This window comes from Protobothrops mucrosquamatus, unplaced genomic scaffold (genome assembly GCF_001527695.2).
Source record: "Protobothrops mucrosquamatus isolate PMUCROS unplaced genomic scaffold, P.Mucros_1.0 scaffold696, whole genome shotgun sequence".
NCBI classification, from domain to species: domain Eukaryota; kingdom Metazoa; phylum Chordata; class Lepidosauria; order Squamata; family Viperidae; genus Protobothrops; species Protobothrops mucrosquamatus.
This window is the reverse complement of record NW_015386979.1, coordinates 223896-240857: the sequence shown is the minus strand read 5'-3', so window position 1 is coordinate 240857 and position 16962 is coordinate 223896. Positions and strand designations below refer to the sequence as shown.

Below are 16962 nucleotides of genomic sequence, written 5' to 3'. Positions count from 1 at the left end.
ATTACTTTATCATTATGTTGTTATATTTAATATTTAAATCTTGTTACTGTATTAAGTATTTGCTGCTACAGTCACTTTTAATTGGAATAGCATATAAGCCTTAGTAAATAAATAAACAAGAGCGTGAATCTCTATTGCCAGGGCCTCCCACTTCAGATAGGGCCAAAATTAGTACAATAGTAGAAGCTAGGCAAACCTCCCTCTGTCACAACCTGCCTACTGAGTTTTAGCATGGGTCCAGGAGTACCCTCAAGCTGCAAACCTGCTCCTTCAGGAAAGGTGTTATCCCACTCAGAGTTACACTCAAAGCACGCAGAGATCCTGTTTGAACAACAGCAACTTTGTCTTGTAGCAGTTCAGTCTGACTATAACAGGCTACATCTACTTGGTCAAGATCTCTCTCCATAGCATGTCCAGCTTTGCCTAGGGTGAATTATAGCTGTCTATAATCAGCATATTGTTCATATTTCACACTGAACTGATGGATTTCCATCAGTAATTTCATGTATGTGAAAAAGTAGGGGGAAGAATGGGTATTCCATAAGAAAGTTCTTAACAGATTGGCTTCTCCTCCCTATTACCACTGATTGAAACTACCCAGTAAGGAAGAAGTAGAACCACTGTACCATGATGCTCCAACCCCCAATCTTTTCAGGTAGTTCAATAAGGATACCATGATTAACAGAAATATGTTACTGCAAAATCTAATAACGTCAGAATAAGTACACTCATCCCACTTAAGACATGACAAGGCTCATGTATTAGAGCAGGGGTGTCAAACTGCCGGCCCATGGTCCAGTTGCATCATGCAGAGGCTGCGCCCACCCCAGCTCCGGCAATGCGAAAAAAGTCACAATACGTCATGACACGTCATATGACACAGTGAGTTTGACACCTGTGTATTAGAGTGACCAATGTCATTTTCATTCTATATCTAAGCCTGAATGCAGAGTGAAAAGAGGCCAGATAAAACACTTCCTCTCCAGCTTTCTGTAGCCGACTCCTTGATACATTCTCAATAAACTTCCCAGAGTTGGACACTGGACAATTCATATTTAAAACATACAGGTTCAGAGATGGCTTGCTGAAAAGAGGATCACCACTGTGATCTTCAACACAGGACATCATGCCTCTCTCCCTCAAAGAAACGTTTATCAGACCACATGTCATTCTCCTAAAGGAGTGACAGGGGCATGAATTAAGCTTGAAGATGGCAGAGGTCATGCTAAGGAATATCCATTTCCCAAGTTGAAAGATAATATTGCCAGATGTTATCCCAAGCATTTATGACTCTACCAACAGAGAGTAAATAGAAGAGACTTTATCAGCAACATTTTGCATTAGGAATTGAGATTTCCTGCCCATCATTCCCTAATACAGAAGAAGCAATCTTAAAGAAAATCACCAAATGGAAATGCCACTATAAAAGCACAGAAAAGCAGAGAAAATTCACTATTTCACTACTCTTACCACCATGGTACAGACTTAAATAATAAACCAGTTTAGTCTAATTCTGTGTTCCTCTATCACATTCCAGGTATTACTTCTGTCACTTCTTCTCTTGGAGAAATTAAGTGCTACTAAGTATCAGTCAAAGGAAGTTACTCAGGAGCAATTATTCCAAAGGCTTAAATTGCTTCCCAATTCCATTACTCTATCCAGGTGCTCAGTGGAACTACTACCAATAACTTGGGGAAATTACCATCTGTGTCTGGGAGGAACCCTTTTAACAGACCATTTCAAGCTTCAGTGTGATAGCCACAATCTCATCTAGATCAGGAAGACAAAGGACCTAGCCTAATGTCCTCAATATTCAGATCAAACATCAATTCTTTAAAGAGAAAAAGGAAATCCAAAGTACATCTGCTTATGTGCACTTGGGACAAATTCATAGTTGTAATAGAAGTCACATATACCTGAGTTCTCCCTGAATCTCCCTAAATGAATAGAAGCTGGAGGAACCCCCAAACAGCAAGAAGCTCAGGAAGGGGTCTTGTAAGGTATCTTGACCCTTCACATATAGCCATTTATACTGCATTACTCCTAAACCAATGATTCAGATTCCCACAGTAATTGCTACTCCATCTTCCCAGTCCTAGAAATAGTTCTTTTCTACACATGATATACCCGCAAAACCAGCCTTTGATGAACAGAAAACTAACAATCCTGGGTATCCAAGTTAATTTACATCCTAAAGAAAATGAGAACAATTTAAAAATGCCAGATATTTTGAGTTAAAATTTTTAACATCAATAACACATCTTAATACAAGCGCATTTCTAATTATCAATCTTGTGTAACATTCCTTAGAGCATTTTTGTACATCGATTTTAATCTATTAGTAAGCATTCATGATCTATAAAGAGCATTTTCATGCATCTTTATATTATGTATTTACTAATACCATTAATAAAAAAGATTTGGACTATAGCGAAGATAAACAGTTTACATTATAAAAATATAACTTCATGCAAAAATATGCCCAGATATTTGATTTGTATAATGCACTAAAGAAGGGAAATTATTACTGAGATTCCTTTTTTGTATGTTTTACAGTATATTGTGCTTGGAGATGCTAAAATGTACACTCAGAAATTATATTTTGAATGGCCCAGTTATTTTTACTCCTTCCATTAGTTTCCCTTGGGATGTAGAATAAGCTTGTTCTCTGGCAGCAAAATATGCTAATCATGTGACTTATCACCCAGTGAATTAGCATTGCTTCTCTCATCATCTGAGCCATATTCCTTTAAAAAACCATGGCATCTTAATAGAAAGTAATGACTGTGTGATAAACCTCATTAGAAAATCAATATATTGACACTAGCCTCCCAAATGTCTGAATAGTAATGGATTGTCTCCTCATTAAGAAGACTATTAACATGTACTTAAGCATCATTAAATTATATTGATCAAAGATTATTCACGCACTAATTTTCTGGAAAGCTGTAGATACTGGAAAGAAATGTAAGCTTATGTATTTAAAAGAGAAGCATGATATATGATAATAGCAATTTAATTCAATATACAGTAATAGTTAAAAATGTACAGTAAGGCTTTGAAACAATATTGGAAGGTAATATTACTTACCAAAAAACTTCCAAAGGCTGAGTTAAATATAGCAGCTGCCTAAAAGAATGAAAGAAACATCAATAATAATCTTGCTGTTTCATGTATAATACTGAACTTAATTTATATATTCTAGTAAACTACTGCCATTTAAAACCATTGCAAATAGCCTATGAAAAGTCACATTTCAGATAATAGTTATTTTATTATTTATGTTTACAATTCGCATTTCACTTTTATACTCATTGGACAGCTTAAAAATCTATAAAGGAAGTTGTTAAAAAAACATCAATTACCATGTTTATGCTTTACAAAATTCCTTATAGGAAAAGCACAGGTAGACTTATTTTTTAAAAGGAAGTCAGTAGAAAAATAATATAATATGTAATTAATAGTATGATGCTTATCTGAACAGAATATATATTTAAGTATATTTTAGTGTATTTCAAGTAGAATACTGAATTTACATTTTGCTATAAGCATTTAGCTGAATATATACTGCAGTAAAATTACAATTTTTCTATGTGCTTTAATTCCAAAGGCCAGAAAGAATATAATGAATCCAGCAAAAAGAAAAAGAAAAAAGAAAAATAAACAACTCAACTCAGTTTGAAGAAATGTTTAGCTTACCTAAATATCCAAGAAATAATGTTGGGGAAAAGCATTCTGACAAACTACTAGATTCTGAGAAACAGAAAATGCTTAAATCTTGTCAAGCTTCAAGTTTACCATAAAGGAAGGAATTCTTCCATGGCATCCAGTCCGATGATGTAGAAACAAGTACAGCATAAAAAAAAAGGGGGGGGGCAGAGAAAAGAAAACGTGCCATTTACATGGAAAACAGAAGCAGAATCAAAGTTACCACCAAGGACATCTTCCAGCCATAGAGTAAAAAGATTTTTGAAAGAGCTTGAAAAGTTTGAACCCAGTCCAAAACACAGGCTACGCTGAGTAGAACCTACTGCTCTATTATGAGAATGTAATGAAAATGAATGGCTAATGAGATGCTTGGCTCCAGAGAGCTTAGCTTTCTTATTCAAGTTCATAATTTATTCAAAGCTTTGATAATTTCATTAGAGTCATCCTTGGCTGGCCTTATCAATAAAAGATAGCCCTGGACCACAGGGCTCAGTGGCCCATACACAAGCAAGCACAGTCTTGTAATATTTTGTTTTGCTTTGCTGCCCTTGTTTGCTTGCTTGCTAAAAAGGACAATGGCATATGGCGTTCCATGTTGTGGGGAGAGCTTCTGAATAGAAACAGCTAAATAAAACATCACAGTTGACAGTTATAAAACTACAACAAAGTATTTTCACACCTCTACTTTATCAGCATCTGCCTTTGAACACGAGGAGGAGGAACCAGTCCAAATAATTATCTTTGCAACAATCAATAAACATGATATGGTTTAACGAGTCAGAATGTAACATTAGGATTTCAACTTGCAATTCCACACCTTGATAAACCTTGAGGAAATAATCTATGACATATGAAGCAATGTGGTTTAAGTTAAGTTCAGGTATCTGAAGAATCACCTGTTCTTACAGGACTGTTCCTATTCTTCTAATCATCTCCCAAGATCTCTTCTGGTATCCTCCTGCCTTGAACGGCACATTACAGTGCTTGTAGAATGGATTCATGAATTCTATCTGTATTCAAATAGTCATCCCTGACATTATGATGGGAAGGATATGGGCTAAACATGAATTGATGACTGAATGTTATGACTGAATTTCTTAAAATATGGACCAAACGAGGAGGCCCTTGAGAGCAAAATTTCTTGGATGCATTACAGACCTAGAGGTATTTGATACCATGTTATATTTTAGGCACTCAACATTTTCTTCTCCTGAACATTTAATGGATTATGTTGTCTTAATTATATATTATATATGATTTTTTTGAAGGGGCTTTTTATTTTTTTGTTTAGGTAGTTTAAAGATAGAAAGAAATACAACAGTTAACCACTGAACAACAGCTATTTCTGGCTATATTGTATATGTTTCACAAAAAACGTAGCTTGTAGTCTATTACTGTATTTTTTGCTATTTTCTTTCAGACCATTCAATGAATGGTAGCCAAATACGTCTTCCTGGGGAGAGCATTCCTTAGCTTGGGAGCTACAATAAGTAGGCCGTCTCCTGCATAGCAGACAGATCTGCAGCATCAGTCACAGCTGGAGAATCTTAAAGAGAGCCTCTCCTGTTAATCTAAGTCACAAAGCAGGTTTGTAACAGGTACTAAGCCTTATAAGGCCCAAACCTTAAGATATTTAAGATTTCAGAGGGATTAGAAAAACTCTGATATTACTTGGTGTCCTTCTTTTCTTTATCCTTAGCAGAATTTTGGTTTTATTCCACATCATTTTTCCTGGGAAACATGGTCAAATGAAATGCACAGAATAAAGTCTGCCAAACCACTGGCAAGTAATAATGAAAGAGGAAATTGGGAACAGCTAAAATAACTAAAGAAAAACCCATTTCTGAATCCTCATATTGTGTACTTCAGCAATTACAACAGGCAAAAGTAACTGAAGACTCATCCCACTTCTCTGCTTTTGATTGCACACAAACAAAACCAAATCCTGGCTTAGAACTAACAGACGTGTAGCAAATCATTTAATAAGGCAAATTGGCATAATATTTACCTATCACTTTGGGAAGAAAAGTATAGAATTGTAATTCTTCTCTGGAATATTTAGAAATCAATACTGTTAATTTTTCAGTGGTCAATACAAGTCATGAATTAATGTTTTCATTTGATTGAAAATACTGTGTAGGGTAACCTTCACCCTTTTTCCCCTAGTACATGCTTAAAAATGTTCCTGAAATTAATTCTCTCTTAGGTTAAGCATATGCACTACACATATACTAATTCTAGCAATAAAATAAAAATGCCACACTTACAAAAATTAATTCTAGATATAAAATTTAATACTAGGCATAAAAGGGTAGATAATTAGTAGCACAAAATTCAAAGAAATTTATACTGACCAAAAAGAAATGACTATAAGCAGTATGGACTGCAATCCTGTAATATGCCTACTTGGGCTAGTTTTTTTTACTGTGTCTGAATATTCTGGCTATCATAAAATTGCAGTTACTGTTATTTATCACTACTCTCTCTGGTTTAGGCATGGGATAAATGCATTATATGCATTAATTTAACATAACAAAACAGTATAAATATTTGTGGTACATAAATGTTTGCATCTTACAGCTTGAAACCATACTGGGTGGCCACTACCTTGGAAGCATATGAATACAAGATGCTTTTAGTGTTAGATAGGTAAAATCTACTACATATTATAATGTGAAGAGGTCTAAAAACTATGATTGCCTTATTTAGCTTGTGAAAAATCTTGTTTTGGAATAAAAAGGATTATTATCCCAGTTAAATGTTAACTGCAATTTTTAAGAAGCGGGTGTTTCCTCTAGTCTGCAAAGCGCATACCTTAGAGGCTGCAAAAATAATGGTGATTGGTTAAAAAGCAGTGTATTTTATTTCAGTTGCCACTCATCACTATTTGTTTGACTCCAGGCTGAAAAAGAATATATATTCAAGTTATTGGCTGCAGATGCTAAATTGAATCAGGTGTCCTTTCCTCTTAAGAAAATTAAGTTTCTTTTGTGCACGAATGTTTTAATGAGAACAGAGCTTGCCGACATTGACAAATGGGAAGGACACCAGAGAGAGCATGCAAGCAGGACAATATGTGCATTTTACATTCTTGCAGCCTATTTTTCACTGACTATCCTGAATGACTTCACCATTTCTTAAGGGACCTATTAATCTCAAATTTAGTTATTACACAACATTTATTTGAACATATATTCTGGGGATGATGACAGTTAATAAAGGCTTTTTTTTACGAGCAGTATTTTTACATATTGTTCCGGCTATAACTCCCCTCTCATTCTTCTGCATTGATGGAACATTCAAGTTGTGATATAGCTTTATTTAAGAGAGAGAGAGAGAGAGAGAGAAAAAAAGTATCTATATTCAGATGCTGTTTTAAGCACGCAGGGACCCTTAAATAACTGTAAATGGATATTAAAAAATACTATTTCAGGATAGCAAAATAGAAATGTGTGAACTGTTCTACAGGTAACTACAATCTATAAAATGGTTCCTTGAAGTAAAAACCATTCTCATTTCCTGCCCCCAAAAGTCTTGTGGTTTTTAAAACTTCATTATTTGTAATAAAACTGTAAAGTCTAGCTTCTATTTTATAATGAGCATAGAAAATTCAGTAATATCTAGCTCTGGATATAGAGTATCATATTGTACAGCTCATTTATTTTTCCAATAAACAGAACTGGATGACACTTAGGCCTACTGTATGTTTACTTGATAATCCTATTATTGATTTGTTCTCATTCTTTCTCTCTTTCACACATCTAGCAATTACATAATAGTTTTCATAATAAATTTTCAATTTTTTTTTCAAAATAAAATTCAAAAGAAGTGAAATAAGTTTTAATACAGCCAGACAATAGAAAAAGTTTAGTTTTCTCTCATTTATAAGAGGCTACTTGAATACAAGTAATTCTCAAAAGGCAACTAGACTTTCTTGTTGTTTTTTTCCTTGAAAATGTTTCATTTCTCATCCAAGAAGCTTCTGTCAGTTCCTGAACTGACAAAGCTTCTTGGATGAGAAGCGAAACAAAAAACACCTTTGAGACAACCATGACCTGGATGACTGAGAATTTCCACAGACAAGTAGTCCTCAACTTAAAACCATTTGTTTAGTAACCATTTGAAATTAAAATGGCATTGAAAAAAGTGACTTCTCTTTTTCACACTTACGACTGCTGCAGCATCCCCGTGCTCATGTGATCAAAACGCAGGTGCTTGGCAATTGGCATGTATTTATGAAAGTTGCTCTGCCTCAAGATCATGTAATCACCATTTGTAACTTTCCCAGCTGCTTTCCAACAAACAAAGTCAATGGGGAAGCCAGATTCACTTAACAACTACATGATTCATTTAATAACTGCAGTGATTTGCTTAACAACTGTGGCAAAAAAGTCATAAAATGGGGCACAACTCACTTAACAATTGCTTTGTTTGTTAACATAATTTTGGGGCTCTGTTGTGGTCAAAAGTCAAGGGCTAATTGTACTGGCCAGTGACAGTGTCCATTGTAGGGAGAAAGGAGATTTCAGTTCATAATTCATTGCAGCTTTCTCCAACCAAACCTGTTGGATATATATACTGACTGGGAATTTCCTAAGTTCCTATCTAATACATGTGGTGTGTACTGGACTAGAGCTGCCAGAATTTAAATTAAATTGAAGCAATTTATTTTGTATTTTTAACTGACAAAGTATTCAGAATCTTAAACAATTTTGTTTTTAAATCCCTGAATTAAAAATTAGCCATTGAACCTGAGCTTTAAAAAAGAAAAGCCCAAAATGGATACTAATCAATAAGATTATCATAATCTATTTAATCTATGGGATGCAGCATTTACAAATATGATTTCTGCAGCTATTATAAATACAGAGTTATTTACATTTACAAATATTATCTATATTCTGGGCCATCTTTACATGTAATCTGCTATAGAGTACAGCAAGAATAGAATCTGTGTAGAATGCATCTTTAGCAGAATCTTATAATTAAGTCTACCAAATTTACTATCCACTTGGGGGTTTGTAGAGGACAGATAGAACCACATTTCTATACAGAGTGAGAAGGACACAGTTACCTCCTTTAATATCCTTTGGTAAGCAGCAAAAGAAGGAATCAGTATTACATCCTTTTTCTGCCAAGTCACTTACGTGACTGCTTTCAGCTCCTGGTTATCTACAGTTATTAAGCTAGTGTTTAAACACATCACTGTTGGCAGTTGGCAGTGTATTCAAAATACTGATTTTCACTTCAAACATTAAAGGATCCAGAATGCTATTGAGATTCTATTTCATATATAAACAGATAACAATTATAGTGGGCGTTTTCTGTGAACACTTAGGTCTATAGCCCGCTGTTCAAGCAAAAGTCCAAGATAATCTTATACTGTTGGAAACAATTGCAATTATATCAGAATTAGTTTTAGGTATACTGTGTCTTTAGTTGTTGTTCCACCTTATCCTGATGAAAAAAGTATTTATAAGTTATTATGAAAAGAACAAATGAAAAGTAACACTTTCAAATATAATGGAAGTATAGAATGGACTACAATGATCTTATTCAGTTAAACTGGTAATCTGTTTGGCTATTATATTTCAAAATTGTAGCTGATTCAAGAAATGATGATTATTATTTAAAACTAGGTCATTCCATCTTAGTTTGTCAGTGTATATTAGCTGTATCAATTTCAGACTACTTCCAGGTACAATCTAAAGTGCTAATTTTCATTTTTAAAATCTTAACCTGTGAATATATTATCTGAAAGACTGGTTTCCCTTGTAAGAGTATGTATAGAAGCCTTATTCTGTATTTATTCAGCGAAAATGGGCTGGCATTGCCATGAAGGTGATCTTCCTAGAGGTAGTACTCAAGTTAAAGAAAAATTTCTATACAGATGCTCATTGGCATCTTGTCTATAAATATTGTGGCACCAGTGAAGTTCTTTACATTAATATCTTTGGTCATTTAGACAACTGAGTTCTGCTCTTTTTTGTATGATTTAACTTTAGTGCTTTGCCTTTATAAGAGGGAATTTTTCTATGCTGCTTATTATTGTTTGCTGAATTATAGTACTATTCATATTTTCCACATTATTAATATTTTGTTGTATCTATAAACCACATTATATTTGCTATATGTCCAAAAAAAAACCAATATCAAACAATGCATTTTCCCACCAACTAAATTGGTCTCAAGCACATTGTTTCTATTATTGTAATCCATTGTTAATGCCCATGTTTTTCTAAAAACAACGGCAACCAATTCCTCTAGTATTTTATTACTTCAGGAAGATCAGTAATCTGTTAGTGATGGCTTCAGAAAAGAATTCACTTTTATAGCTATGTCTATAGTATTGTCTTATATAAGGTAAATACACAATAAGAGACAATTACATCAGCATCTTTGTACCACCTGGCATTCTGCAGACTTATGATCTGCTACAATCTAACATAAATTTAATAAAAAATATAAGGAAATCAATCTTTAGTTCCTGACAATAGCATCAAACAAGGAATGAACTTTTACACATTATTATTGCAACATGAATGTATTATTCACATGGGTCATCTGACTGACTTTTATCCAATACTAATCAAATAAAAGTGAAAATGAACTAGTTGTTAATTATTTGTGATATTCCCCCTCTGCAAATGCTATTTTCCAAGTCTTTCTCCAAATTCAAGTTAACATCCTTTGTGCAAAATGGTGCATATAGTTTCTTATGCAGAGATGCATCCTGTTGCTATACAATGCAAATGGAGACCGTCACTAATCCAGAACTTTATATAATTTTCCTTTGTTCCTAACTTAGCCTGGAAGGACAGTGGAAGATGTGCCCTTTCTGTGATTTATGCATGTATGGGTGTATGTGGGTGTTTGGTAAGGTATAAAATCTATTCATTTTTTAAATAATTACATTTCATATCCCCCCAGCTATATATAGGTTCTCTTTCTCTTCCAAGAAAATTGCAGATAGAGGGTGCATTACATAAATGACATAGGGAATTCATAAATTTTCTCTGAGAATAGATCCAGATGATAGCATCATCACGGAGGATCTAAGAATAAGAGGAAGGTGTACACCCAACAAGCAAAGAATCAAATTCAAATCTTCTACTCAAGTGTTATTTCTTAAAATCTCTTACTTCAACCTCTCTTCCCCCAGTCAACAAAATATCATTCAACAAAATTCTTTTTGGTTAGGAATAACTGCAAGATTAAATGCCAGTTCCAATCTTGCTACATAGAATGTTACATCTGGGAAGGATTTAACATTTTAAGACAATGAGGATTTATCTTTCTATTCAGTAGGCATATTTGTTATTATCTGTTATTACCTTGGTTGCCATGAAAGCTTGCCTACTCATAAAATGGCTAGCAAATTGCATGCAGCCACTTTCAAAACATTTACTCCTGGGATGCAGAGTAGGGGAGCTAAGTCCCAAACAGACCATTGGGCTATACCCAGCCATCATTTTTATTTCTTATGTACTCTATGTGGAGCAAAGAGGCATCTTGTAAATAAAAAGTGACATGATATATAATGCTATATTCTAATTTAATCTTTTTTTAATCTAAACAATCTCAGAAGAAATACTTTGTATAAAGGACATTGCCCCTGGTCACCACATAGTCTATTCTAAAAACCTTTGAATTAGATTTTATTCAATTTTGTTTCTCTACATGTCTTGTTCTTCAGCATGTTACTTCTACCTCACATATTATTCTTTAATTTTCCATATTCTTTTTAATTTTGAATTATGCTATATGTGTGTATGCTTGGAGGGAAGGCTTTATTCATAGCTGAAAGTTATTAAGCATCTTATTTACTACTGTTACTTTAAAATAAACTAAAGTTCAGATAATCATTAAATTAATTTTATAAAATCTTTATATAACAAATAATAAAAATATAATATCACAACATAAAATTAAAAACATGGGGTCAAAATTAGTGAAACATCACATAAACAATGTAAAAGTTATATTCACTATAGTAATTTTGCAAACATATTCATTTTGTGCTACAAATAACAGTATCAGTTAAATCATTATAGAGAAGGCATTCTACATATATGGTGCCACCAATGAAAAAGAGTTATGTTCTATATTCTTTAAGGAATTGAAATACCAAAATTATTTTATGAAATACGTTCTAAGAAATAAAAATATTTTTTTTTATTATTTAGAATACCCTGAAGATTATGTTTAAGCCTTGGAATTCCTGTTTGTTAAAATAAATAGTATTAAAACTAATTTTCAAGTATAAAAAAGTACATAAAAAACAAAGAATATATACATTGTTAAATCTCCTTGCACAATTGTATTATTAACCAAGTGTAATTACAAGCATAATTCATCATATAACTACAGGACTGACCCTTTTCAAGAGATCTGCAGGTGTTCTTGAGAAAGCAACATGAAGCAATAGCCGTTATATAGCATAATTGCATATGTAATTTTATTTGAAAAACTGATGACACCACTATCCTTCTGACTGATGGAAGATTCTAGTGTAATCTATCTGCTGCTTGCATTAAGTCACATAAACTAATGATTTACACTGCATGTCTCCTCAAAATCAAACCCACTGAATTCAATGGTACTTACTCCCACATATGTAGATAGGCATTAGTATGCTGTCTTACTTTCTTAGGCAGAGAAGGAATGTGGGTTCCAAATGGATTTATGTGTGAAAAGAAAGGAATGTATGTGAGAGGGAGACAAGACTACAATATTTCTGATCATAGACGAACTCAATTGCTGGGTTATTTTCAAAATCTAACTTTTAACATGCACAGTTGCAGGCAGTAAAAGGTTACTCAATAATGAATAAAAGACAGCCCCAAACCACTAGCTATGAAACTATCTGAAATTTTAATTTATGACTCAGTTTTGCTCACTACCAAAGGCTTATTAGCTTAGGAGGCTAGGCAATAGCTGTCATACCAGAACAAATGGTTTGTCACTTTATGATTTAATAGAAGAGGCCCCTGAACAGCAATGCCTAAGTAACTGCCAACATGTGACTCTCCTCTAGTCAAGCACTTTATATCTCCAAGTGACTTTTCCTCTCTGTCTTTTAAATTACCTTAGAAGGTATTCTCTAATGGATACAGAACAATAAGCAGCCTTCCAAACAAGATGTTTCATTTAAAGCTAAAAATGTCTTAGATTTTAAGCTGTGATGAACCACGTCAAGGTCCTGGCCCTGGGTCCACCTCTTGGCAAATAATCTATAACACGATTAGAGGCCTGGATATATCAATGTCCCACCCACCCCCAATCTCAAACAATATCATTTTCTAAATAAAACAAAAAGATCACTTAAATAGTGCTCTTTTAAATGTATCTGGAATGTTTTATGACCACAAACATGTTTCTGCAGATGACGTATTCTGCTATTTTAAGTATAGGACAAAAGAGCATTACTTACTCATTATAAGAAAATCAACTGTATCTAGTATCTGAAGAGAAATCAGAGCACTAAGCACTTACAACTGAGTACTTGATTGGTTATTTACATGTTTCATCAGAAAAAACCCCAAAATGGGTGGGTGATGAGATTTGGGGAAAAGAAATAGAGGGGATAATGAGGAGTACCTTTCTACAACATAGATATCTTATGACTGATCACTTCCACATGATGGCAACCTTCTGGTGTAAAGGCAAGAACTACTTCAACGATAGCCTGGAGGTTATAAGCTTATAAGCATACTCATGACATGGTCTCAAAATTCCAAAAGTACCCACCAGTTCCAAGGTTGCCTGCTCTAGGTGTAGTTCTATAAACTATGTCTCCTACAATTAGATGGTACTCTTTCAAGTATAATAGTTCCCTTTTGAGTTGGCTTAATCTTAGTCCCAGCAATTCTTGGGCCATACACACTAAAAAAAATGGTATGGGTATCTATTACGATTAATAGAATAACAATTTTAATTTGCAGCCAAACCATAGCTAAAGATAGACTGTAATCCTATCCCTCATTTTGCGAATATGTGTCATTTTATTTAAAGGAAGTAACTTTGAAATGTAGACTTTAACAAAATATGGAAATACAGCTATCAAATGTACAGTCTGGATTCAGAAGTACAGGGGCAGCTGAGATAAAAGGAGTTAACTCAAAATGTATAATGGAAAAGCTAAGAAAGTTCCATAAAGATGTCTATTTTTTTCTTTATTGATTGCACTAAAGATTTTATCAATATAGTCTACAATGAATTATGGACAGACCTCAACATTTAATGTTTAACATCTACATAAAGTCACTGGGTTAGATCATCTGATAGCACAAAATTAGGTAGCATCAATATGCTACCATATTAACAATCTTGGCCAGAAAAGAAATGTAGTGATCCTGACCTAGTTCCTGAAAACTGCATTTGGGGAAAAAGGGTCAGACCTAATTGCATGAAGATGGAGTGACTAAGGATTTAAAACCAACATATTTTAGGAATGTGTTATTTTTAACTCTGGATAAAACTATTCTCCTCTAATCATAGCTCAAAATATGTGAGTGCTCTTGAATTAACAGGTCCTGATTAAGGATAAGAAGATGTCACAGCCAAGAGAACTTTGTACAATTGCATCAGATATGTTGTATTTGCTCATGATCACTCACATCCATACCACCTTGTGTTTAGATTATTGCAACTATTTAGGAACATTCAAAAGCTAGAGCTAGTTTAGTATACAGTGGTTTAGGTAATCATGGGAACATTTGTGTTTATTCATATAGAACTACTTCTGTAGGAACAACATATCAATTAATTAATTTCAGATGCAATTAAGGTGCTAGTTTTCACTTTGACACTCTTATATATTTAGGGCCTTGTTTTCAGTGAGACAACCTACTCCAGACTGAATCAGATTGACCACTGAATTCAGGAAAGAAAGTTTGCTGTGAGTCTCTCCACAAAAGGAATGTCATCTACACAGAGATCCCACCATAAAGACTTCTTAATAATGGCCTTCATCTTCTGGAAGAGCCTGTCTTGAAAGATATCTGGATCAACTCTTTCTTTATCACCTTTTGTAAAGTTGTAAAATGTGGCATTGTCTAAGGATGGAGGATTAGATGGAAATTCATACTATCACTGAAATGCAGGCACACTGGCAGGATGTAATAGTTGGAGGTTTTTTGTTCTTGTTTTTAATCCTATTTATTTGATTGCTGTAATTACTTAGAATTACATATAAAAACACAGTAAATAAAAAAGTAAATATAGGAGTACCGAACCATCTTATCTACCTGTTCAAAACATATAGTTCTGAAATATATTATAACAAGTTATAACAGATCATAGGGAAAAATAAATAATTCAAAATTAGGAAAGAAGTGTTGGAATATTGTACACTGTCATCTTATTTAAATTATATACAGAATATGTCATGAAAAAAACTGGACTATAAGAAACAAATTAGAATTAAAATTTCTTAGAGAAACATCAACAACTTCAGATATACAATTTGAGGAATGAAAATGAAGAAGATTTAAGGAATCTCTTGTTTAAAGTGAAAGAATGTGTTCAGTTTAAAAAAAGAACCTTGAGATTGTGTCAACAGACAATATCATCCAAGTGCATAAATGTATTCTAGTTTCCTCCTAGACTTGCAGCTGCTACTTGAAGAGGAGGTGAGAATTGTGGCCAGGAAGGCCTTTGCACAACTTCATCTGATGCACCAGTTACACCCTTTCCTGGATCAGGAGGTCTTTCAGACTGTCACTCATGCCCTACTTACCTCATAGCGCAACTACTGCAACATACTTTATTTGGGGTTATCTTTGAAGATCACTTGGAAGCTTCAACTGGTATGAAATACATAGGTATGAGCACTGAGAAGCATGGTTTGGTATGCTCATGTAATATCTCTGTTTCATGAACTGCACTGATTGCCAGTTTGCTTTCTGGTGCGATTCAAGGTCTGGTCATTATCTACAAAGCCCTACATGGCATAGGGCCCAGCTATTTGAGGGAGAATCTATCTTCCTTTGTATCTGCCTGGCCAATTCAGTCTTGTAGCATTGGCATGCGCCAAATCATTATGATTATCAGGACTCCAGAAATATGCCTTCTCTTTAGTAGCACCTTACTCTGGAATAAGATTCTGCCTGAGATCCAGACGGCCATAATCTGTGGTTGAAAACTGGCTCTTCATCCAGACCCTTGACAAGGGAGAGTGAGACTCCTTGCTTCATTCATTCCAGTCTATTGTTATTGTCATCTCTTATCAGTTTTATTGTAATTTCCTTGTTTGATTGTTGTTAGATACCCAGAATCATTGCCATATGGAAGGCATACATACAGGTGGTTGATCGATTAACAATAGATCTTACTTCCCCCCCACCTTGCCCCCACACTCTCTAACTGAATTGCAGCATTTTCTGGTATTTATGTTTTGTGTGTGTATGTGTGTGTGATTATAAGTTGTCCAGAGTTAGCCTATGGTAAGATGAGCGGTCCGTAAATTTTATAAGTAAATAATAAATAAACATGTTTAAATATTAACAATAATAATAACCCCAAATAATGTACTACTTTGATGTGCTTGTGGGGTTGCATGCTCTGAAGAGGATAAGTACTACACCAGAACTTCTACTACACTGGACAGATCTCATCAGAGGCGTCAAATGAAGAGTGCCTCTCCCATCAATAATAGTACCAATAATAGTATACGTCTTGGGGGCAATCCAAAACATCTGGAGCTCCACTTGAACACCATCTGACATTGATAAAATCACTATTAGTCAATTGCAAAAGATAGTTTTACTTGCATCCTGAGATGATACCTTTAACACCATCAAACAACAACATCTGTCTATCCTAGGTCCTTGGGAAAGACTCTGTAGATGGATTAAAATGCCAGATGCAATCTAAACATCTGGCTGACTATGTGACCAACCATAATAATAATAATCTATATAAATAAAAATGTAAATGTTCGTTTGTTCAAAATCTTAAATCTCCGAAAGTTCTTCACCGATTGCTTTGAAATTTTGACACAACGTTGCATTCGAATACGCGCGTGTTTTTATATACCTACTATTATATAGATGTCACACCTGTGACAGGTAAAACATGCTTTTTTTGAAAAACAGTGCCATCTTGCAGTAAAACTGCAGCTTGCAGTAAAAAAATTAATGAGCAACATCGTAGAAGCAACAATCTTGACAGGACCTTTCAAAGGTGAAGATGTCCTCATTCCTCGCATTCCTATGATTCCAACGGATATGCCATTTCAATTTAAGAGATTGC

The 16962-nt window shown here is 34.2% G+C and overlaps 1 protein-coding gene across 1 annotated transcript in view; it reads right to left on the bottom strand.

Annotated features, from left to right (window-relative positions):
* SLC10A7 (solute carrier family 10 member 7) overlaps positions 1-16962 on the bottom strand; it is a 116164-nt gene that overhangs the window by 71031 nt on the left and 28171 nt on the right. Inside the window, exon 5 of the mRNA XM_015818188.1 lies at positions 3091-3129. Within this exon, the coding sequence (XP_015673674.1) occupies positions 3091-3129 (39 nt within the window). The remainder of the gene's footprint in view (positions 1-3090; positions 3130-16962) is intronic.